This window comes from Panulirus ornatus, chromosome 52, assembly GCF_036320965.1.
Source record: "Panulirus ornatus isolate Po-2019 chromosome 52, ASM3632096v1, whole genome shotgun sequence".
NCBI lineage: Eukaryota > Metazoa > Arthropoda > Malacostraca > Decapoda > Palinuridae > Panulirus > Panulirus ornatus.
In genome coordinates, this window is record NC_092275.1 from 2,493,374 (window position 1) to 2,518,572 (window position 25,199).

Here is a 25,199-nt window from a genome sequence, read left to right on the forward strand (position 1 = left end):
TCATGATAGTAAGCTTCACTGATATCTTTTCCTTATATTCACCTAAAACTTTGAAAGTTTTTCTTACCATCTCTCTCTTTTTTCTATCCAAAGACCTTATTTGCTTGAGGACTCATGTCTGTAAGTCAAGCCTCAGGAAATAAAAAGTGCATTAGCAACGAAACATAATCAGCATCAAAGTGGATTAAATCCAAGAAAACCAAACTTCTTCCTTTATAAAATAAGAGGATATAAAAAGAAATATCAAGAGAAGAGATTGACTATTCCTGCCATATCTGTCCATCAGTGTTATACAGAATTACATTCGTTAGATAAAGTACAACTTTTTCATTCAAAAATATTGTCTGAACATCAAAGACTTCATTTCTACATTGTAAAATAATAAACTTCATTATCAGAATACACAAACAGTATGTCTGTACAAAGAATACAGATGAGGCAGCCTCCGTAACATCTTCAAAGTATGATTCAATGATTTACAGAAAGGCTAATTAACAACAAGGGCAGTTGGACTTTATTGTCAGTTGTAAAATTTTGATTATATATATATATATATATATATATATATATATATATATATATATATATATATATATATATACACTTTACCTCCCCATTGTATTACAGTATTTCAAAGTTTTGTTTAAAGGTAACATGAGCAGAAAACCAGTAAAAAAAGATGTATAAGACAGTTTTTTATACCTAAATTCCTTTTTAGCCTTTGCAAGGTAGCATTAGGAACAAATGCACAATGGCCTCACTTGCAAACATTGTCTCTAGCTGTCATGCATGATGCATTGAAATCAAGGCCCATCATCCACAGCCAAATCCCATGCCACTTCAAGGGTTATACTCATTTCATATGTCCTGGTACAGCACTTCATATTGTGCATGTCCAATTCATTCCATTCATTGCACACCTCTCGCTGTCTTGAATGTTCAGGCTTTGATACCCTAAAGCCTTTTTTGTCTTATTCACAGTTTCCCACTCCCCTTAACTACTGAAGCTTATATCCTGTTAGTATGTCTTACTTTAGCCATCCATTCCACATGTCCAAGCAATTTCAACTTATCCTGGTCAGCCATCTAAATCAGACTGCACTTACCATCACACTTTTCTCTGACATGAGTGTCATTTTTTAAACAATCAATTCATCTCATACCATATTTTGTCCAGAGGCATTTCATTTCCAGAATGTCCACCCTGTTCCTTTCTTTTGCAACAAAGGCCTAAGACACAGCCATACAGCATTGCATCTAGTGCACCTTCTTCCACCTCATGATTTACTACAGCCCCCCATGGTTCCTTTTGCTACAGCCCCTATGGTTACTTTTGCTGCCAGAACCATTCCCTATATTTAAAACACTCCACCTCCTCTAGATTGTTCCCATTAATACTACGTTCAAAGGTATCCTATCTCACCTCCTTGCTGTACCTCGTTACAATACCTTTGTTCGCATTAACTCACAAGTTCCTCTTTGCACACACACTCCCAAACTTTGAAATCAGCTTCTAGAGTTTCAGTCACAAGTCTGCTACCAGAGCCATTATCTATCAACAGCAGCTGACACTTCCCAAGCCCCTTCATTCCTAGCAGTGTGAAGGCCTGTCCCTCACTTCCAGACCCTTGCATTTACCTCCTTCACCACACCATCCAAGAAAGATTAAACAGCCATGGTGACATGATACTCCCTTGATGCAGACCAGCTTTCATTGGGATCCATTTATCCTCCCCTTTTCCTTAACACACACACACACACACACACACATGCACACACCTTACTTTCCGGCAAAAGCTTCTCGCTGCTTAGTATCTTTCCTCCTACACCATATATTCATAGCACCTTCCACAAGGCATCTCTGTCAACCATTTCTCTAGTTCCATAAAAACCACACACGCAAATTTCTCTCTTTCTTCAAAGCTAACACTTGGTTCATACATACTTTATCACTCCTGAAGGCACAAGGCTCCTTTCCAATCAAATGCTCAGTGGATGCCACCGCTTTCCCCTATGACTTATCAAGTATATTCAGCAGACTTAAACCTCTGTAATCTAAACATTCAATCATATCCACTCTGCCCTTACATAAGGGCACTGTGCACACATTATGCTTGTCTTCTGGCTCTTCACTTCAGGTAATTCAAATGTTGAACAGTATGTCCAGTCAACCAAAAGTACTGTCACTCACTTTCTTGAAAAACTCAACTGCAATCCCATCCCCTTCGGCCACTTTGACAAACTCCATCTTAAGCAAGGCATTCAAAACCTCTTCTCTTTTAACTATAAAATTTGCCTTGATTTTTTCACTCCACATACCATCCCATTCCAGTCACTTCCACCTTACATCCACCTTCCTGCCATCAAGCACCCTCAGCAGTCCTTCAAATTACTCATTTCATCTCTTTATCTTGTCTTCTTTGCCTGTTACCATATCCCCATCTGCTTTCCTCTCTGTTGCCCAAATCTGATCTCTTGTTTGTTCTCCTTACACAGTTCATTTCCTTCTCAAACATTCTCTTATTCTGAAGTTTACTGATACTTTCTCATGCCTCATATTTGCCATTTCAGCTTCCATTCTTTTCTCTTGACCTCTTGCTACTTTCTACTGTATTCTACCCAATCCATTGCACTCTTTACTTGTAGACACAATCCATATACTTCCCTTTTCTCTTTCTTGAGTGACTTTACCTCCTCATTCCACCACTCATGACCTTTTTTCATAATTTCAAACACTTCAGCCACACATTTAAGCTGAGCATTGCTTTTCTAAAATTCTTTTGCTCCCCTAGTTTTCCCTCAGTCTTCTTTGGAACTTGAGAACATATTACATGGTTCAGTATTTATTTTGTAGCTTTTCCTAGCTTGCTCATTTTCATCACTACCTTCACACACATGATACAGACATACAGTATATGGATCCTCATGAAATCAGGGTTTACAAAATTTCTAAATTATCAAAACCATTGTCACCTAATCTTTCTTTATAACAGTTTCATTAGTTGAAAGTCTTGTGTAACTGTGAATAGCTATGGAAAAATGACACATTCAATATACAAGAAAAACTCATTTATGGAAAACATTAGTGCCAAGTAAAATAAAATAAGGAGGAAGCTCCCTAAGGGCACTGCCTGTTTGAGTGGCAGCTACAGTAGGCGTGTTAGTCATGTGGTGTAAGTGTGTATATTTCTGAAAGCCAGTTCTTACATAGGGAACCACGAGTCATGCACCTACATCATGAAAACCCCAATTTTGTATGAACATTCTACAATTATTTTTCATGAACTAATTATATGCAAAATCCATTAGTGGTATTCATTTCTATGTTACTAACGTATGGTCATCCGCTCTCAGAAACTTTGGGAAATTCTATGATGTTATTTTGAAAGCTTTTGAGAGGGGTGTGGCAGTTGGGTCGGATATCCAGTTTTTTCTTTCTCGGGCCCATTATTTCTGTTACTGTTGATGGATCAATCTCTTTCCTTGTTAACACTGGAGTTCCCCATTATCCTCTTTTGTCTCCTCCTATCTTTTCCTCCTTTTTCCCTTTTATCAATAATGTTTCTTCCTTTATCAAAAAATTTGTCTTCAAATAACCCAATTCACTTATCTTGATGACTAAACTTTGCATACTTCCAGTAGGGTTTCCAAGAAATGCAGATATAATGTAGTTAAGTTTAATGCCTCTGTAACCTCGTTTATCCCCATTCCTTTCTCTAAAATTCATCACAACTTTCCCTTGCCCTTTGAGAACAAAGACATATTTGGTACCATTATAAAGTTTAATTAGTCTTGGAAACAAATAACTATGTTTGCCTAAAAAATTAGGATTCTTTTCCTTTGTGCAGTTACTCTAGTCATATAAAGGAATGATTCATCCTGTATGGAGTACTACTCACATCTTGGGTTGCTCTACCTCTACATATCTACTCACTCTCCTTAAATTAATTTGCAGATACTTTTTCAAGAGCTAGCTGCTCATTTGTCTTTCACACAAGGCAATCCAAACAATACCAGGCAAGCAAATGCTTTATGTAATTACATAATTTTGATGACAGCCGAGAGTTGGGCTGTTGTGATGCCTGTTTCTTGCCTTGCACTACTTTGGAATTCTTTACCTTCTTATCTCTCTACTAATAATGGCCCAAATTTTTTTTTAAAAGGCAAGCTTTCCACTCTCATAAACTCTTTAAGAATCATTTTCCTTTTTTTTTCCATTTCTTTATTTCAATCAAGACCTCACCTCGCTGAGGACTTCTGTCTATGACTGTGGTCTTGGGGTAGTTGGGAATAATATCAAGATAGTCATAGTTCTGTTTTGGCTCAGAATCTGAATTCAAGGTTGTCTACTTGACTTGGCCTGCTTTTTTTTTTCTTTTTTTTTTACATGGTGTTTATGTCTGTACCAAGAAACAAGAAATATGAGCCCCTTAGTTAATGCAACACTCTTGGAAAAATATCCACTAAAATTAGTAAAGGGAAGAGAGGGAACTGTATTTTCTGGGAACATCAATCAGCTATATAATTAGGGAACCACTCCTACTCACAACTAGATCTTCCAAATTTAGAGGACTGGCCAAAGATATTGTATTTTGATGTAGTAAAGTAACTTTTATGGGTAAAATTTGTTCAAAATATTGATGAGAATGAGTTCTGAGAAGGAAAAAAAAAAGAAAATTGGAGTATTCGGAACAATTTTTTGGCAACTGATAGATCTGCAAAAAGGAGACTTGGCACCTCTGGAAAACAAAGTATTAGAATATGTGGCACATAATACAAAAGTTTAAAAAGCCTTGATACAATATAAAAGTCATAAGCTTTTGACCAAAACTGACACCTACATGACAAAATAACTACTTTAAATGGGTATACAGTTCTATGCTAATAAAAAATAATCTTACATGAAAAACAGTTCTATGCTAATAAAAAATAATCTTACAAGAAAATACTGTCTTCTGTGCCTGTCAGTAATCATTTGGCTGCCAAACAATACAATTTTTTACAAATATGCTTATGTAGGTATACTCATCTATTTCCTATCTCTAATTATCTTACTTATTCAATGACCAGCCCTAAGATATATGATTGTTAAATTGCAACCTCTTCCTTTCATCAGAGGAGTAATCATTATACAATACAACCCTCCCAAAATAGTACACCTTATACAGTACATCTGGCATGACAGAATGATTTGCCACAAACTCCCAAATATTCCCTGAAATTATGCAGATGAGATTATGAATTGATTCAGCTTAATGATAATGAATGAAGAACCTACCAGGCTTACTTGAATGGCAACAGTTAACAGAAAGTTACACACCAAATTGTGCATTAATTTTACTTATCTTCAAGTACTGTCTTACCCCTACATCAAAAACATCAGCAAAAGATTTTCAGTGTGCTAATCCTTTTTTGATATACTTACCAAGATGTATATCAGCATAAATGTAACACAATTGAACTCTTTTTCTTTCACAAAATGTTTGAACACACATCCTTTGAGATGATCTTTTTCCAAAGCTGTAAGCTGAATGAGCATACTTATTTAGTAATAAAATGCCACAGTTCTTAGGATTTCTACCATCATAATTGTATTCCTTATCACCAGTTTATTTGAAAAACGCAGATTCTAAAAACTTTTAGTTAATTCACCGAGTACTTGGACATGGTTGGTCCACCATGTGTAGTGTTGTTAGCACTTCAATCCATCGTACCAAGAACAGCAGTACATCATTGTCGTTACTCTTGATCTGATGCTTAGAACCTGACAACTGGCTATGGCTTTCATCCTGGAGGAAAAAGTTAAAAATATTAGTTCACTCATTTGGGAGGGGCAAATAGATACTATGAAAAATGTAGGATTTGAAAATTGAAAAGTTTTCCCTTCTAGATGGTGTCCCAAAAGCATAAGTGTATTCTTCAGGATATCTTTAAGGTCTGAACCTTCCAACCCTCAATGTTTCCAGCAAAAAAAACAATGGCTTCCCAAACCTCTCCTTAACCATTCATCCATGGCTGTAGCAGCTTGCTCATTCTGAGCCCACCCTCAGTCAATCAGCAACTGCCACACAGGTGACAGGTTACTTCCAGCATTTCAAAAGCTCAAAGTTCTCAGATTGCAAGCATCAACCTAAAAGTGGTCATAATGGGTACAAAGTAGTAGTTTTTCAAACAAGATAGGGAAAGGCATGGTAAGGTAAGAAAACCAGGAAAAATTCTTTTGAAATACTGCTATGGAAAGAAATTTATTTTTAGTTTTCAAAACCTGAATTTCTCTCCTCTGCAGTCTGTTCCACAAGTATGAAAACATAACCATATAAAAGGAAGGGAGTTCAGAGAAGTAGTTTGATAAAAACAATGAACACAAAAGCAAATATAAATATCCTCAGTGGTGATTCAGAGGCACAATGGAATCTCTCTCTCCGGATGGAGGAATCCCCAGAGTCACACGGCAAATCCATATCATCTAAGCTAAAGCACCGACCAGCAAAGATGTCAAATGAGTGCCAAAGACCACTTTTCTTGATTTCATACAACAAAAGGCTGCTAACTTTCTCATATTATATGCTCTTACATAAAGCCCAGGTTGTGGTAATGAGTTTCTTGATGTACAGAAAGATAATCTGTGATGTTTAAAAGCTCTCTAAAGAGATTAAACTAAGCATAAGGTGTGATGCTCTTTTGATTAAGTCCAAGAGTGAATCATTATATGTATATTTCTAAATTTGATATTTCAATCTCTGTTTTATGTATCTCCATTTTTAGACATGAGGACACTTGCAATGGACACTGTCCCTGTGGAATTATTGGAACTGGATTTACTTTAATGCAAAAGAGACTGTCATCAAAGGAAAGAAGATTCTTGAGTTTGGATAAAGTGTGTAATTCACAATCTAAGAAAAACTATCAGACTGAAAATGTTCTTACACTTTTGAAATCTCCCACTTAAGCTGCTAAGGTGAACTAACAGGTCTCATCTAAAACAAAGTCTGGAGAATTTTGTCCCAAACAGGGCTCGTCTGATTAATACAAAAATCCTTAACTGAGGGTTGGTGAAGGGCATTCTTATAAGAGGCATTAGTGTTACTAACCTTAGTCTTGTCATGATTAAGGCTAGTTAAGAGCTCTAAACATAAGGCTTCAGTCACATCTGAGACATCAGATTCTTCAAGAAAGGAAGGAAAGGCTGATTGGTACTATCTTTGAGTAGAAGGGCTTTGTTATGTAAAAGGTCATCTGTTAAGCATTCTCGAAACCTATGACTACGGAAATATTTGAGAAAATCCATAAATATAAATACCATAATCTAGGACTCTGTCAGGGGTCCAGCAAAATAGCTTAAGTGGTCTAAAAGAACCTCAAGGATAAACAGAGAAGTATGGCAAAGATGAAGGAGTCTATGGCACCAAGGTTGTTTTGTCCCACTTTGGGGCTCCCAAACCAAACTTTTCCTGGGTGATGTACTACAAGAAAAAGATAAATCTAGTTCCAATAATTTCACAGGGACATTGTAACTGTCCTCATATCTAAAAATGGAGATATATAAAATGGTAATTTATCAATTCTAACTGGGGTGCTGCTCCTAAGGAAATGCTCCTCTTGACAGCCTCCTTTCCCTATCAACATATCTGTGTCTGTCCCACAACACATCCTTACACAAAAAAACGTTTGATGCTACACTCCACAACAATGACAAAAAGTGGTTGACAACTTCATATCAGGCCATCACTCACAACGGTTTCACTTCTAAAACACAAACTCTACAGTGGATTTCCCCAAGGAGCAGCTTTTTCTCAGACTCTCTTCAATCTCCTGTAAGGCCTCCCACTGTCTCAGGCAAATCTCAACATGAAGTTCCTTTCATAAGAAGGTGACCTCGCAATCACATCACAATACAATGACTACACAGCAAAGGAATGAAAACCCATCAGATGATCTACTTGAACTACTGGACATAGACCATGAGCTGAAATTGTCATGTGAATCATAAGAAAAGGAAGAAGAAAAAGCCATTAACAGAATAAAAAATACAACCCAAAATACTTTTACTCATGCTGAGAGTATGGAGCCAAGAGAGGAATGTTCCCTCTAAGAATCATCATGGCCAAACAACTCTAAATATCCCCTATAATCACTTATAATCATGGCCAAACAGTACTACATATTCCCAATAATTAGCTGAATCATCATGACCAAACAGTATTACATATCTATCATCTGTCTTGATGTTACCTTGCTCAAGTGGGAAATGATGAGGGTGTAAAAAAAAAAAAAATGTTTACTTGCATAGAAAATGCAAATCCATGACCATAAACCCCAATGGCCTACTGAAAACAGGAGGAGGTATTTTTATAGAGGAATTCCAAGAAATGAGAGATTCTAAAAAGGCAATATGAATATGAACCAAAAACTACATTAAAGATAAATGACCCAACAGATCTTCCTAAAGAGTAATACCTCAAGTGTGCACATAGCAGATATCACCCTAATATTTTAAAAGGGTTTTTAATAACATGCCCATGAACTCAACTTCAGGCCTGAACTCGTGGACTCAGTCTTCATGATGAAATGCAAAGCAGCCAAAAAACTATCAACCAAAAGCTTTAACGTTACACATTATCAAAATCTATAAATAGCCTTAAGGGGCAAACTAAATTTATGGAAGTGAACAATCTACATAACCAAGGAAACCATGGTTTCAAAGTGGGAAGATCTTGCCTCTCTCAACTCTCAGTTGCTTGAACACTATGATAGGACTGTTGAAGCTCTGGATAAAAAAAAAAACTGATGTGATCTACATAGATTTTGCAAAAGCATTTGACAATTGTGACCATTTTTTTTTTTTTTTTTTTCCAAAAGAAGGAACAGAGAAGGGGACCAGGTGAGGATATTCCCTCTAAGGCCCAGTCCTCTGTTCTTAATGCTACCTCACTAATGTGGGAAATGGCGAATAGAATGAAAGAAAGAAAAAAAAAAGCACATAAAATGATGATAACTAAGAATTGAGAGATGGATATACGTCTTAACAAATTGATCACAACACATAACCGTAAACAATGCCATCTCCAGTGCCAAAGTTTCATATACTTTGCAGATGATACAAGAATATGTATGAAAATCATACAAATAGAGGATGCTGAAGACTACAAGGTGACATAAACTAGGAATCTGAAAACAACATGCTTTTCGTTGGGGATAAGTTCCAACTCCTTCAGTAGGGAAAATGAAGAAATCAAAAACAGCACAGACTACCAGATGGACACAGAAGCTATCATATACCAGTTGAATTATGTGAAAAACCTCAGAGTACTTGTCTAGTGACCTAAGCTTCAGTGAACATAAAAAAGGCTGCCTCATGCAGAAGGATGATAAGCTGAATCCTCTGGACCTTTAAGGCACAGAAACAAAAGCCAATGATAATATTGCATAACAGACAAATTCTTTCAAGAGTTCAATATTGCTGCAATCTAACATCACCCTACAAAGTTTGTACAATGGCAGAATTAGAGAGTTCAGAGACCTTTCACTGCAAATATTACTTTGGTAAATAAACTAAATTGCTGCGAACAGCTAAAATCTCTGAGGCTATACACCCTGGAGTGCTGATGGGATTGGTATATGAAAAATCCTAGAAAATCCTGGAACATTCAGTTCCCAATTAACATTTGGGAATATCCTACTGGCATGAGAGGCATGAAGTCCAAAGGAGTGGTATGCACAAAAAGAGAGAACACCTTATGCATCAGTGGCATAAGACTCTTCAAGACCTTGTCTGCTATCACGAGAAACAGTATGAGGTGCAAAAGAGAGAGGTTTAAGAATACACTGGACATGTTCCTACAAAGCATACCAGACCGGCCAGGCTGGCCTAATCCAACAGCCTTGGTCCAGCTTGGTCTGTGGTAGTGAAGACACCTAAAGACTTCAGGCTTTCACAGTAGCAACATGAAACATGCAGCATTACATAACTGGAATAATGGGGTCACCTACAACAAAATATCTACAAGAGATAAGTTGTCAATCACTCTTTTAATTCCAAAAAGACATTAATCCAGCACACACCCTCCAGTCACATTAATTGGACAGTCTCTCCCACTGAACAAAACACCAACCATGTTAGGCATTACATATGACATGCACATGGCATTCACTCCACACACCAATAACAACACAAATGCGACACACAGACTAAATGCCCTCGGAACACTAGCATCAGATCTGGACAAGAAAAAGTTATCATTCGAAATCCTATACAAACAAGTCATCTGCTCCCCTTTAAACTATGCCTCACCTGCTTGGTCTTTTACCCTCTCAAAAGCAATTATATAATAAAATTGCAAACCATATAAAATAACACACTCAGATTCACTGGCTGCCAAGCAACAATAAACACTCAACAACTTCACAATGAAGCAAAGATCCTCCCAGTGCAACAATCCCACCTTAACATGCTCAACAATCAATTCTATGCAACAACATTAGACCCCTCCCACCTAAACCATTCCATTACTAACTACTAATCCCTAAGTAGAAATAAATATCTTACCACTGCATCACACTTCAGTATCTCTACTATCAAAGCTCCTGATCCCTAACAAAATAAAACACTGACAAAATGTAAACACACTGAAATAAATCAACAAGCACTAAACAACCTAACCTCTTGACTCATTCTTGAATTCCAACCCATCAGACACATATTTTCAAGTCATAAATTCCAAACCATCACACAAATACTTATCAGAAACCACACACATAACACAAACAAGAGTCCCACTCTCCTATTCAATGCTCTGGACAACACCCATCACAACTGCTCTGGATAACACCCATCACAACAACACTTCCAACACATCCCAAGGACATTCATGCTCACAATGACACTGCTGTAAAAAGGACATCGAGCACTTATTACAAAATTACCTAAACTCTCTGAACACAGATGAACACAAAAAATAATTACACTATATGAACAGTGATCCCAACAGATGGATGTGGCCAGTTTCTTGAGTGCTCTAAGATCATCAGGAAAGGACTCCTGAGGCAGGATATAAGGTAATATATATATTTATTTATTTATTTATTTTGCTTTGTTGCTGTCTCCCGCGTATGCAAGGTAGCGCAAGGAAACAGACAAAAGAATGGCCCAACCCACCCACATACACAAGTATATACATACACGTCCACACACGCAAATATACATACCTATACATCTCAATGTACACATATATATACACACACAGACATATACATATATACACATGTGCATAATTCATACTGTCTGCCTTTATTTATTCCCATCACCACCCACTTCTCCTCGTTCTCTCCACCTCTGACACATATATCCTCTTCGTCAATCTCTCCTCACTCATTCTCTCCATGTGACAAAACTATTTCAAAACCCCCTCTTCTGCTCTCTCAACCACACTCTTTTTATTACCATACATCTCCCTTACCCTTACATTACTTACTCGATCAAACCACCTCACACCACATACTGTCCTCAAACATCTCATTTCCAGCACATCCACCCTCCTCTGCACAACTCTATCCATAGCCAACACCTCGCAACCATATAACATTGTTGGAGTTACTTCCTTCAAACATACCCATTTTTGCTTTCCGAGATAATGTCCTCGACTTCCAAACATTCTTCAACGATCCCAGAATTTTCGCCCCCTCCCCACCCTATGATTCACTTCCGCTTCCATGGTTCCATCCGCTGCCAGATCCACTCCCAGATATCTAAAACACTTCACTTCCTCCAGTTTTTCTCCATTTAAACTTACCTCCCAGTTGACTTGACCCTCAACCCTACTGTACCTAATAACCTAGCTCTTATTCACATTTACTCTTAACTTTCTTCTTTCACACATTTTACCAAACTCAGTCACCAGCTTCTGCAGTCTCTCACATGAATCAGCCACCAGCGCTGTATCATCAGCAAACAACAACTGACTCACTTTCCAAGCTCTCTCATCCACAACAGACTGCATACTTAACCCTCTTTCCAAAACTCTTGCATTCACCTCCCTAACAACCCCATCCATAAACAAATTAAACAACCATGGAGACATCACACACCCCTGCCGCAAACCTACATTCACTGAGAACCAATCACTTTCCTCTCTTCCTACACGTACACATGCCTTACATCCTCGATAAAAACATTTCACTGCTTCTAACAACTTGCCTCCCACACCATATATTCTTAATACCTTCCACAGAGCATCTCTATCAACTCTATCATATGCCTTCTCCAGATCCATAAATGCTACATACAAATCCATTTGCTTTTCTAAGTATTTCTCACATACATTCTTCAAAGCAAACACCTGATCCACACATCCTCTACCACTTCTGAAACCTCACTGCTCTTCCCCAATCTGATGCTCTGTACATGCTTTCACCCTCTCAATCAATACCCTCCCATATAATTTACCAGGAATACTCAACAAACTTATACTCTGTAATTTGAGCACTCACTCTTATCCCCTTTGTCTTTGTACAATGGCACGATGCAAGCATTCCGCCAATCCTCAGGCACCTCGCCATGAGTCATACATACATGAAATAACCTTACCAACCAGTCAACAATACAGTCGCCCCCTTTTTTAATAAATTCCATTGCAATACCATCCAAACCTGCTACCTTGCCGGCTTTCATCTTCCGCAAAGCTTTTACTACCTCTTCTCTGTTTACCAACTCATTTTCCCTAACCCTCTCACTTTGCACACCACCTCAACCAAAACACCCTATATCTGCCACTCTATCATCAAACACATTCAACAAACCTTCAAAATACTCACTCCATCTCCTTCTCACATCACCACTACTTGTTATCACCTTCCCATTAGCGCCCTTGACTGAAGTTCCCATTTGCTCCCTTGTCTTACGCACTTTATTTACCTCCTTCCAAAACGTCTTTTTATTCTCCCTAAAATTTAATGATACTCTCTCACCTCAACTCTCATTTGCCCTCTTTTTCACGTCTTGCACCTTTCTCTTGACCTCCTGCCTCTTTCTTTTATAAATCTCCCACTCATTTGCATTTTTTCCTTGCAAAAATCGTCCAAATGCCTCTCTCTTCTCTTTCACTAATAATCTCACTTCTTCATCCCACCACTCACTATCCTTTCTAATCAACCCACCTCCCACGCTTCTCATGCCACAAGCATCTTTTGCGCAAGCCATCACTGCTTCCCTAAATACATCCCATTCCTCCCCCACTCCCCTTACCTCCTTTGTTCTCACCTTTTTCCATTCTGTACTCAGTCTCTCCTGGTACTTCCTCACACAAGTCTCCTTCCCAAGCTCACTTACTCTCACCACTCTCTTCACCCCAACATTCTCTCTTCTTTTCTGAAAACCTCTACAAATCTTCACCTGCGCCTCCACAAGATAATGATCAGACATCCCTCCAGTTGCACCTCTCAGCACATTAACATCCAAAAGTCTCTCTTTTGCGAGCCTATCAATTAACACGTAATCCAATAATGCTCTCTGGCCATCTCTCCTACATACATACGTATACTTATGTATATCTCGCTTTTTAAACCAGGTATTCCCAATCACCAGTCATTTTTCAGCACATAAATCTACAAGCTCTTCACCATTTCCATTTACAACACTGAACACCCCATGTATACCAATTATTCCCTCAACTGCCACATTACTCACCTTTGCATTCAAATCACCCATCAGTATATCCCGGTCTTGTGCATGAAAGCAACTAACACACTCATTCAGCTGCTCCCAAAACACTTGCCTCTCTGATCTTTCTTCTCATGCCCAGGTGCATATGCACCAATAATCACCCATCTCTCTCCATCAACATTCAGTTTTACCCATATCAATCTAGAATTTACTTTCTTACACTCTATCACATACTCCCACAACTCCTGTTTCAGGAGTAGTGCTACTCCTTCCCTTCCTCTTGTCCTCTCATTAACCCCTGACTTTACTCCCAAGACATTCCCAAACCATTCTTCCCCTTTACCCTTGAGCTTCGTTTCACTCAGAGCCAAAACATCCAGCTTCCTTTCCTCAAACATACTACCTATCTCTCCCTTTATCTCATCTTGGTCACATTTACACACATTTAGACACCACAATCTGAGCCTTCGAGGAAGATGAGCACTCCCCGCGTGACTCCTTCTTTTGTTTCTCCTTTTAGAAAGTTAAAATACAAGAAGGGGGGGTTTCTGGCCCCCGCTCCCGTCCCCTTTAGTCGCGTTCTACGATACGTGAGGAATGCGTGGGAAGTATTCTTTCTCCCCTATCCCCAGGGATAGTAAATATATATATATATATATATATATATATATATATATATATATATATATTATCCCTGGGGATAGGGGATTAAGAATACTTCCCACATACTCCCTGCGTGTCGTAGAAGGCGACTAAAAGGGAAGGGAGCGGGGGGCTGGAAATCCTCCCCTCTCTTTTTTTTTTTAATTTTCCAAAAGAAGGAACAGAGGGGGCCAGGTGAGGATATTCCAAAAAAGGCCCAGTCCTCTGTTCTTAACGCTACCTCGCTAACGCGGGAAATGGCAAATAGTTTGAAAAAAAAAAAAAAATATATATATATATATATATATATATATATATATATATATATATATATATATATATATATATATATATATATAGGTATTTGAATGATTTTTGCAGGGAAAAAAAGCAAATGAGTGGGAGAGGTATAAAAGAAGGAGGCAGGAGGTCAAGAGAAAGGTGCAAGAGGTGAAAAAGAGGGCAAATGAGAGTTGGGGTGAGAGAGTATCATTAAATTTCAGGGAGAATAAAAGATGTTTTGGAAGGAGGTAAATAAAGTGCGTAAGATAAGGGAACAAATGGGAACTTCAGTGAAGGGGGCTAATGGGGAGGTGATGACAAGTAGTGGTCATGTGAGAAGGGGATGGAGTGAGTATTTTGAAGGTTTGTTGAATGTGTTTGATGATAGAGTGGCAGATATAGGGTGTCTTGGTCGAGGTGGTGTGCAAAGTGAGAGGGTTAGGGAAAATGATTTGGTAAATAGAGAAGAGGTAGTAAAAGCTTTACGGAAACTGAAAGCCGGCAAAGCAGCAGGTTTGGATGGTATTGCAGTGGAATTTATTAAAAAAGGGGGTGACTGTATTGTTGACTGGTTGGTAAGGTTATTTAATGTATGTATGACTCATGGTGAGGTGCCTGAGGATTGGCGGAATGCTTGCATAGTGCCATTGTACAAAGGCAAAGGGGATAAGAGTGAGTGCTCAAATTACAGAGGTATAAGTTTGTCGAGTATTCCTGGTAAACTGGTAAATTATATGGGAGGGTATTGATTGAGAGGGTGAAGGCGTGTACAGAGCAACAGATTGGGGAAGAGCAGTGTGGTTTCAGAAGTGGTAGAGGATGTGTGGATCAGGTGTTTGCTTTGAAGAATGTATGTGAGAAATACTTAGAAAAACAAATGGATTTGTATGTAGCATTTGTGGATAAGGAGAAGGCATATGATAGAGTTGATAGAGATGCTCTGTAGAAGGTTTTAAGAATATATGGTGTGGGAGGCAAGTTTTCAGAAGCTGTGAAAAGTTTTTATCGAGGATGTAAGGCATGTGTACGTGTAGGAAGAGAGGAAAGTGATTGGTTCTCAGTGAATGTAGGTTTGCGGCAGGGGTGTGTGATGTCTCCATGGTTGTTTAATTTGTTTACAGGTGGGGTTGTTAGGGAGGTGAATGCAAGAGTTTTGGAAAGAGGGGCAAGTATGCAGTCTGTTGTGGATGAGAGAGCTTGGGAAGTGAGTCAGTTGTTGTTCGCTGATGATACAGCGCTGGTGGCTGATTCATGTAAGAAACTGCAGAAGCTGGTGACTGAGTTTGGTAAAATGTGTGAAAGAAGAAATTTAAGAGTAAATGTAAATAAGAGCAAGGTTATTAGGTACGGTAGGGTTGAGGGTCAAGTCAATTGGGAGGTAAGTTTGAATGGAGAAAAACTGGAGGAAGTAAAGTGTTTTAGGTATCTGGGAGTGGATCTGGCAGCGGATGGAACCATGGAAGCGGAAGTGAATCATAGGGTGGGGGAGGGGGCGAAAATTCTGGGAGCCTTGAAGAATGTTTGGAAGTCGAGAACATTATCTCGGAAAGCAAAAACGGGTATGTTTGAAGGAATAGTGGTTCCAACAATGTTGTATGGTTGCAAGGCGTGGGCTATGGATAGAGTTGTGCGCAGGAGGGTGGATGTGCTGGAAATGAGATCTTTGAGGACAATATGTGGTGTGAGGTGGTTTGATCGAGTAAGTAATGTAAGGGTGAGAGAGATGTGTGGAAATAAAAAGAGTGTGGTTGAGAGAGCAGAAGAGGGTGTTTTGAAATGGTTTGGTCACATGGAGAGAATGAGTGAGGAAAGATTGACCAAGAGGATATATGTGTCAGAGGTGGAGGGAACGAGGAGAAGTGGGAGACCAAATTGGAGGTGGAAAGATGGAGTGAAAAAGATTTTGAGTGATCGGGGCCTGAACATGCAGGAGGGTGAAAGGCGTGCAAGGAATAGAGTGAATTGGAACGATGTGGTATACCAGGGTCGACGTGCTGTCAGTGGATTGAACCAGGGCATGTGAAGCGTGTGGGGTAAACCATGGAAAGTGTGTGGGGCCTGGATGTGGAAAGGGAGCTGTGGTTTCGGTGCATTATTACATGACAGCTAGAGACTGAGTGTGAACGAATGGGGCCTTTGGTGTCTTTCCTAGCGCTACCTCGAACACATGAGGGGGGAGGGGGTTGTTATTCCATGTGTGGCGAGGTGGCGATGGGAACAAATAAAGGCAGACAGTATGTAGTATGTACATATGTATATATGTATATGTCTATGTGTGTATATATATGTGTACATTGAGATGTATAGGTATGTATATTGTGCGTGTGTGGACGTGTATGTATATACATGTGTATGTGGGCGGGTTGGGCCATTCTTTCTTCTGTTTCCTTGCGCTACCTCGCTCACGCGGGAGACAGCGACAAAGCAAAAAAAAAAAAAAAAGAAATACATAATTCATACTGTCTGCCCTCATTCATTCCCGTCACCACCCCGCCACACATGAAATAACAACCCCATGCCCCCACATGTGTATGAGGTAGCGCTAGAAAAAGACAATAAAAGCCACATTCATTTGCACTTGTCTCTAGCTGTCATGTATAATGCACCAAAACCACTGCTCCCTTTCCACATCCATGCCCCAAAGAACTTTCCATAGTTTTCCCCAGATGCTTCACATGCCCTGGTTCAATCCATTGACAGCATGTCGACCGCAGCCTTTCACCCTCCAGTATGTTCAGGCCCCGATCACTCAAAATCATTTTCACTCCATCTTTCCACCTCTAATTTGGTCTCCCACTTCTCCTCGTTCCCTCCACCTCTGACACATATATCCTCTTGGTCAATCGTTCCTCACTCATTCTCTCCATGTGGCCGAACCATTTCAGAACACCCTCTTCTGCTCTCTCAACCACACTCTTTTTATCACCACACATCTCTCTTACCCTTTCATTACTTACTCGTTCAAACCACCTCACACCACATATTGTCCTCAAACATCTCACTTCCAGCACATCCACCCTCCTTCGCACAACTCTATCAATAGCCCACGCCTCACCACCATACATCATTGTTGGAATCACTATTCCTTCAAACATACCCATTTTTGCTTTCCAAGATAACGCTCTCAACTTCCACACATTCTTTAACACTGCCAGAACTTTCGCCCCCTACCCCACCCTATGATTCACTTCCGCTTCCATGGTTCCATCTGCTGCTAAATCCACTCCCTGATATCTAAAACACTTCACTTCCAACAGTTCTTCTCCACTCAAACGTACCTCCCAATTGACTTGTCCCTCAACCCTACTGTACTTAATAACCTTGCTCTTATTCACATTTACTCTTAAATTTCTTCTTTCACACACTTTCCCAAATTCAGTCACCAGCTTCTGCAGTTTCTCACCCAAATCAGCCAACAGCACTCTATCATCAGCAAACAACAACTGACTCACTTTCCAAGCTCTTTCATCCACAACAGACTGCATACTTGCCCCTCTTTCCAAAACACTTGCATTCACCTCCCTAACAACCCCACCCATAAACAAATTAAACAACCATGGAGACATCATGCACCCCTGCCGCAAACCAACATTCACTGAGAACCAATCACTTTCCTCTCTTCCTACATGTACACATGCCTTACATCCTTGATAAAAACTTTTCACTGCTTCTAACAACTTGCCTCCCACACCATATATTCTTAATACCTTTCATAGAGCATCTCTATCAACTCTTATCATATGGCTTCTCCAGATCCATAAATGCTTCATACAAATCCATTTGCTTTTCTAAGTATTTCTCACATACATTTTTCAAAGCAAACACCTAATCCAAACATCCTCTACCACTTCTGAAACCACACCGCTCTTACCCAATCTGATGCTCTGTACATGCCTTCACCCTCTCAATCAATAACCTCCCATATAATTTCCCAGGAATACTCAACAAACTTATACCTCTGTAATTTGAGCACTCACTTTTATCCCCTTTGCCTTTGTACAATGGCACTATGCAGGCATTCCGGCAATCCTCAGGCACCTCAACATGAGTCATACATATATTAAATAACGTTATCAACCAGTCAACAATACAGTCACCCCCTTTTTTAATAAATTCCACTGCAGTACCATCCAAACCCACTGCCTTGCCAGCTTTCATCTTCCGCAAAGCTTTTACTACCTCTTCTCTGTTTACCAAATCATTCTCCCTAACCTTCTCAATTTGCACACCACCCCGACCAAGACACCCTATATCTGCCACTCCACCATCAAACACATTCAACAAACCTTCAAAATACTCAGTCCATCTCCTCCTCACATCACTGCTACTTGTTATCACCTCCCCATTAGACCCCTTCACTGATGTTCCCATTTGTTCCCTTGTCTTACGCACTTCATTTACCTCCTTCCAAAACATCTGTTTATTCTCCTTAAAAATTTAATGATACTCTCTCACCTCAACTCTCATTTGACCTCTTTTTCACCTTTTGCACCTTTCTCTTGACCTCCTGCCTCCTTCTTTTATACACTCATTTGCATTATTTCCTTGCAAAAATCATCCAAATGCCTCTCTTTTCTCTTTCACTAATAATCTCACTTCTTCACACCACTCACTACCCTCTCTAATCTGCCCACCTCCCACGCTTCTCATGCTACAAGCATCTTTTCCGGAAGCCATCACTGCTTCCCTAAATACTTTCCATCCCTCCCCCACTCCCCTTACATCCTTTGTTTTCACCTTTTTCCATTATGTACTCAGTCTCTCCTGGTACTTCATCACACGAGTCTCATTCCCAAGCTCACTTAGTCTCACCACTCTCTTCAACCCAATATTCTCACTTAGTCTCACCACTCTCTTCACCCCAATGTTCTCACTTCTTTTCTGAAAACCTCTACAAATCTTCACTTTCGCCTTCACAAGATAATGATCAGACATCCCTCCAGTTGCACCTCTCAGCACATTAACATCCAAAAGTCTCTCTTTCGCATGCCTATCAATTAACACGTAATCCAGTAACACTCTCTGGCCATCTCTCCAACTTGCATACATATACTTATGTATATCTCTCTTTTTAAACCAGGTATTCCCAATCACCAGTCCTTTTTCAGCACATAAATCTACAAGCTCTTCAAGATTTCCATTTACAACACTGAACACCCTACGTACACCAATTATTCCCTCAACTGCCACATTACTCTCCTTAGCATTCAAATCACCTATCACATAACCCAGTCTCGTGCATCAAAACTACTAACACACTCACTCAGCTGCTCCCAAAACACCTGCCTCTCATGATCTTTCTTCTCGTGCCCCGGTGCATATGCACCAATAATCATCCATCTCTCTCCATCCACTTACAGTTTTACCCATATCAATCTAGAGTTTACTTTCTTACACTCTATCACATACTCCCACCACTTCTGTTTCAGGAGTAGTGCTACTCCTCCCCTTGCTCTTGTCCTCTCACTAACCCCTGACTTTACTCCCAAGGCATTCCCAAACCAGTCTTCCCCTTTACCCTTGAGCTTCGTTTCACTCAGAGCCAAAACATCCAGGTTCCTTTCCTCAAACATACTACCTGTCTCTCCTTTTTTCTCATCTTGGTTACATCCACACACTCTCTTCACCCCGACATTCTCTCTTCTTTTCTGAAATCCTCTACAAATCTTCACCTTTGCCTCCTCAAGATAATGATCAGACATCCCTCCAGTTGTACCTCTCAGCACAATAACATCCAAAAGGCTCTCTTTTGCATGCCTATCAATTAACACATAATGAAATAACACTCTCTGGCTATCTCTCCTACTTACATATGTATACATATGTTTTACATAAACCAGGTATTCCCAATCACCAGTCCTTTTTCAGCACACAAATCTACAAGCTCTTCATCATTTCCATTTACAACACTGAACACCCCATGTACATCAATTATACCCTCAACTGCCACATTACACACCTCTGCATTCAAATCACTCATTACTATAACCCAGTCTCAAGCATTAAAACTGCTAACACAAAAAGAAAGAGGCAGGAGGTCAAGAGAAAGGTGAAAGAAGTGAAAAAGAGGGCAAATAAGAGCTGGGGTGAGAGAGTAATATCAAATCTTAGGGAGAATGAAAATATGTTTTGGAAGGAGGTAAAAGTGTGTAAGACAAGAGAACAAATGGGAACATCGGTAAAGGGGGCTAATGGGGAGGTAATAACAAGTAGTAATGATGTGAAGAGATAGAGTGAGTATTTTGAAGATTTGTTGAATGTATCTGATGACACAGTGGCAGTTATAGGGTGTTTTGGTCGAGGTGGTGTGTGAAGTAAGAGGGTCAGGAAGAATGGTTTGGTGAACAGAGAAGAGGTAGTGAAAGCATTGCAGAAGATGAAAGCCACCAAGGTGGCGGGTTTTGATGGTATTGCTGTGGAATTTATTAAAAAGGGTGTGACTGTGTTGTTGACTGGTTGGTAAGCATATTCAATGTATAAATGGTTCATGGTGAAGTGCCTGAGGATTTGCGGAATGCATGCATAGTGCCATTGTACAGAGGCAAAGGATATAAAGGTGAAAGTTCAAATTACATAGGTATATGTCTGTTGTGTATTCCTGGGAAATTATATGGGAGGGTATTGACTGAGAGGGTAAAGACATCAGATTGGAGAAAAGCAGTTCAGAAATGGTAGAGGATGTGTGGATCAGGTGTTTGCTTTGAAGAATGTATGTGAGAAATACTCAGAAAAACAGATGGATTTGTATGTAACATTTATGGATCTGGAGAAGGCATATGATAGAGTTAATAGAGATGCTTTGAAGAAGGTATTAAGAGTATATGGGAGGTAAGTTGCTAGAAGCAGTGAAAGGTTTTTATCAAGGATGTACAGCAAAAGTACGAGTAGGAAGAGAGGAGAGTGATTGATTCTCAGGGAATGTCGGTATGTGGAAGAGATGCGTGATGTCTCCATTGTTGTTGCATTTGTTTATGGATGGGGTGGTTAGGGAGGTGAATGCAAGAGTTTTGGAGAGAGGGGCAAGTATGCAGTCTGTTGTGGATGAGAGGGTTTGGGAAGTGAGTCAGTTATTCACTGATGATACAGTGCTGGTAGCTGATTCAGGTGAGAAAGTGCAGAAGTTGGTGACTGAGCTTGGTAAAGTGTGTGAAAGAAGAAAGCTGAGAGTAAATGTGAATAAGAACTGGATTATTAGGTTCAGTAGGGTTGAAGGACAAGCTAATTGGGAGGTGAGTTTGAATGGAGAAAAACTGGAGGAAGTGAAGTGCTTTAGATATCTGGGAGTGGATTTGGCAGTGGATGGAACCATGGAAGCAGAAGTGAGTCACAATGGTGGGGGAGGGGGCAAAGGTCCTGGGAGCGTTGAAGAATGTGTGGAAGGCGAGAATGTTATCACGGAGAGCAAAAATAGGTATTATGAAGGAACTATGGTTCCAACAATGTTATATGGTTGTGAGGCATGGGCTACAGATAAGGTTGTGCAGAGTAGGGTAGATGTGTTGGAAATGAAAAATGGGGACAATATGTGGTATGAGGTGGTTTGATCAAGTAAGTAATGAAAGGGTAAGAGAGATGTGTGGTAATAAAAAGAGTGTGGTTGAGGGCAGAAGAGGGTGTTTTGAAATGGTATGGTCACATGGAGAGAATGAGTGAGGAAAGCTTGACAAAGAGGATATATGTGTCAGAGGTGGAGGGAACGAGGGGAAGTGGTAGACCAAATTGGAGGTGGAAGGATGGAGTGAAAGATTTTGAGCGATTGGGGCCTGAACATACAGGAGGGTGAAAGGTGTGCAAGGAATACAGTGAATTGGAGCGATGTGGTATACCGGGGTTGATGTGCTATCAATGGATTGAACCAGGGCATGTGAAGCTTTTGGGGTAAATCATGGAATGTTTTGTGGGGCCTGGATGTGGAAAGGGAGCTGTGGTTTCGTTCCATTACACATAACAGCTAGAGGCTGAGTGTGAACAAATGTGGCCCTTGTTGTCTTTTTCTAGCGCTACCTTGCTTGCACGTGGGGGAGGGGTGTGTGTTTTATGTGTGGCAAGGTGGCTACGGGAATGGATGAAGGCAGGAAGTATGAATATGTACATATGTATACATGTATATGTCTGTGTATGTATGTAATACAAATAAAGTGCATATGAACACGCACCTTCATAGAACATACAAACCTACAACGGCCAGGATCGAACCCGGGACCCCTGAGCAAGAGGCAGGAATGCTAACTGCTAGGCATTCCTGCCTCTTGCTCAGGGGTCCCAGGTTCGATCCTGGCTGTTGGAGGTTTGTATGGTGTATGTATATTATGTATGTATACGTTGAAATGTATAGGTACATATATGTGCGTGTCTGGGAATTTATGTATATGCATGTATATGTGGGTAGGTTGGGACATTTTTTTGTCTGTGTCCTTGCACTACCTCGCTAATGTGGGAGACAGCGGCTAAGTATAATAAAAAAAAAAAATATATATATATATATATATATATATATATATATATATATATATATATATATATATCTGGGGATGGGGGAGAAAGAATACTTCCCACGCATTCCTCACGTGTCGTAAAAGGCGACTAAAGGGGATAGGGGCAGGGGGGCTGGAAACTCTCCCCTCCTTGTATTCTAACTTTGTGAATGGGGAAACATAACAGGAGTCACGCGGGGAGTGCTCATCCTCCTCAAAGGCTCAGATTGGGGTGTCTAAATGTGTGTGGATGTAACCAAGATGAGAAAAAAGGAGAGATAGGTAGTATTTTTGAGGAAAGGAACCTCCATGTTTTGGCTCTGAGTGAAACAAAGCTCAAGGGTAAAGGGGAAGAGTGGTTTGGGAATGTCTTGGGAGTAAAGTCAGGGGTTAGTGAGAGGACAAGAGCAAGGGAAGGAGTAGCACTACTCCTGAAACAGAAGTGGTTCGAGTATGTGATAGAGTGTAAGAAAGTAAACTCTAGATTGATATGGGTAAAACTGAAAGTGGATGGAGAGAAATGGGTGATTATTGGTGCTTATGCACCTGGGCATGAGAAGAAAGATCATGAAAGACAAGTGTTTTGGGAGCAGCTGAGTGAGTGTGTTAGTAGTTTTGATGCATGAGATCGGGTTGTAGTGATGGGTGATTTGAATGCAAAGGTGAGTAATGTGGCAGTTGAGGGAATAATTGGTGTACATGGAGTGTTCAGTGTTGTAAATGGAAATGAAGAGCTTGTAGATTTATGTGCTGAAAAAGGACTGGTGATTGGGAATACCTGGTTAAAAAGAGAGATATACATAAGTATACGTATGTAAGTAGAAGAGATGGCCAGAGAGCATTATTGGATCATGTGTTAATTGATAGGCGTGCAAAAGAGAGACTTTTGGATGTTAATGTGCTGAGAGGTGCAACTGGGGGAATGTCTTATCATTATCTTGTGGAGGCGAAGGTGAAGATTTGTAGAGGTTTTCAGAAAAGAAGAGAGAATGTTGGGGTGAAGAGAGTGGTTAGAGTAAGTGAGCTTGGGAAGGAGACTTGTGTGAGGAAGTACCAAGAGAGACTGAGTACAGAATGGAAAAAGGTGAGAACAAAGAATGTAAGGGGAGTGGGGGAGTATTTAGGGAAGCAGTGATGGCGTGTGTAAAAGATGCTTGTGGCATGAGAAGCCTGGGACGTGGACAGATTAGAAAGGGTAGTGAGTGGTGGGATGAAGAAGTAAGATTATTAGTGAAAGAGAAGAGAGAGGCATTTAGACAATTTTTGCAGGGAAATAATGCAAATGACCGGGAGATGTATAAAAGAAAGAGGCAGGAGGTCAAGAGAAAGGTGCAAGAGGTGAAAAAGAGGGCAAATCATTAAATTTTAGGGAGAATAAAAAGATGTTTTGGAAGGAGGTAAATAAAGTGCATAAGACAAGGGAGCAAATGGGAACATCAGTGAAGGGGGATACTGGGGAGGTGATAACAAGTAGTGAGGATGTGAGAAGGAGATGGAGTGAGTATTTTGAAGGTTTGTTGAATGTGTTTGATGATAGAGTGGCAGATATAGGGTGTTTTGGTCAAGGTGGTGTGCAAAGTGAAAGGGTTAGGGAAAAAGATTGGTAAACAAAGTAGAGGTAGTAAAAGCTTTGCGGAAGTTGAAAGCCGGCAAGGCAGCGGGTTTGGAGGGTACTGCAGTGGAATTTATTGAAAAAGTGGGTGACTGTGTTTTTGACTGGATGGTAAGGATATTTAATGCATGTGTGACTCATGGTGAGGTGCCTGAGGATTGGCAGAATGCTTGCATAGTGCAACTGTACAAAGGCAAAGGGGATAAGAGTGAGTGCTCAAATCACAGAGGTATAAGTTTGTTGAGTATTCTTGGGAAATTATTTGGGAGGGTATTGATTGAGAGGGTGAAGGCATGTACAGAGCATCACATTGGGGAAGAGCAGTGTGGTTTCAGAAGTGGTAGAGGATGTGTGGATCAGGTGTTTGCTTTGAAGAATGTATGTGAGAAATACTTAGAAAAGCTACTGGATTTGTATGTAGCATTTATGGATCTGGAGAAGGCATATGATAGACTTGATTGAGATGCTCTGTGGAAGGTATTAAGAATATATGGTGTGGGAGGTAAGTTGTTAGAAGCGGTGAAAAGTTTTT

The 25,199-nt window shown here is 40.0% G+C and overlaps 1 protein-coding gene across 1 annotated transcript in view; it reads right to left on the reverse strand.

Annotated features, from left to right (window-relative positions):
* Positions 1-243: 243 nt before the first annotated feature.
* LOC139764960 (intermembrane lipid transfer protein VPS13A-like) overlaps positions 244-25,199 on the reverse strand; it is a 1,504,808-nt gene continuing 1,479,852 nt past the window's right edge. The window contains 1 exon segment of the mRNA XM_071692018.1: positions 244-5,789. Coding sequence (XP_071548119.1) covers positions 5,649-5,789 — 141 coding nt within the window. The 3' untranslated portion in view covers positions 244-5,648.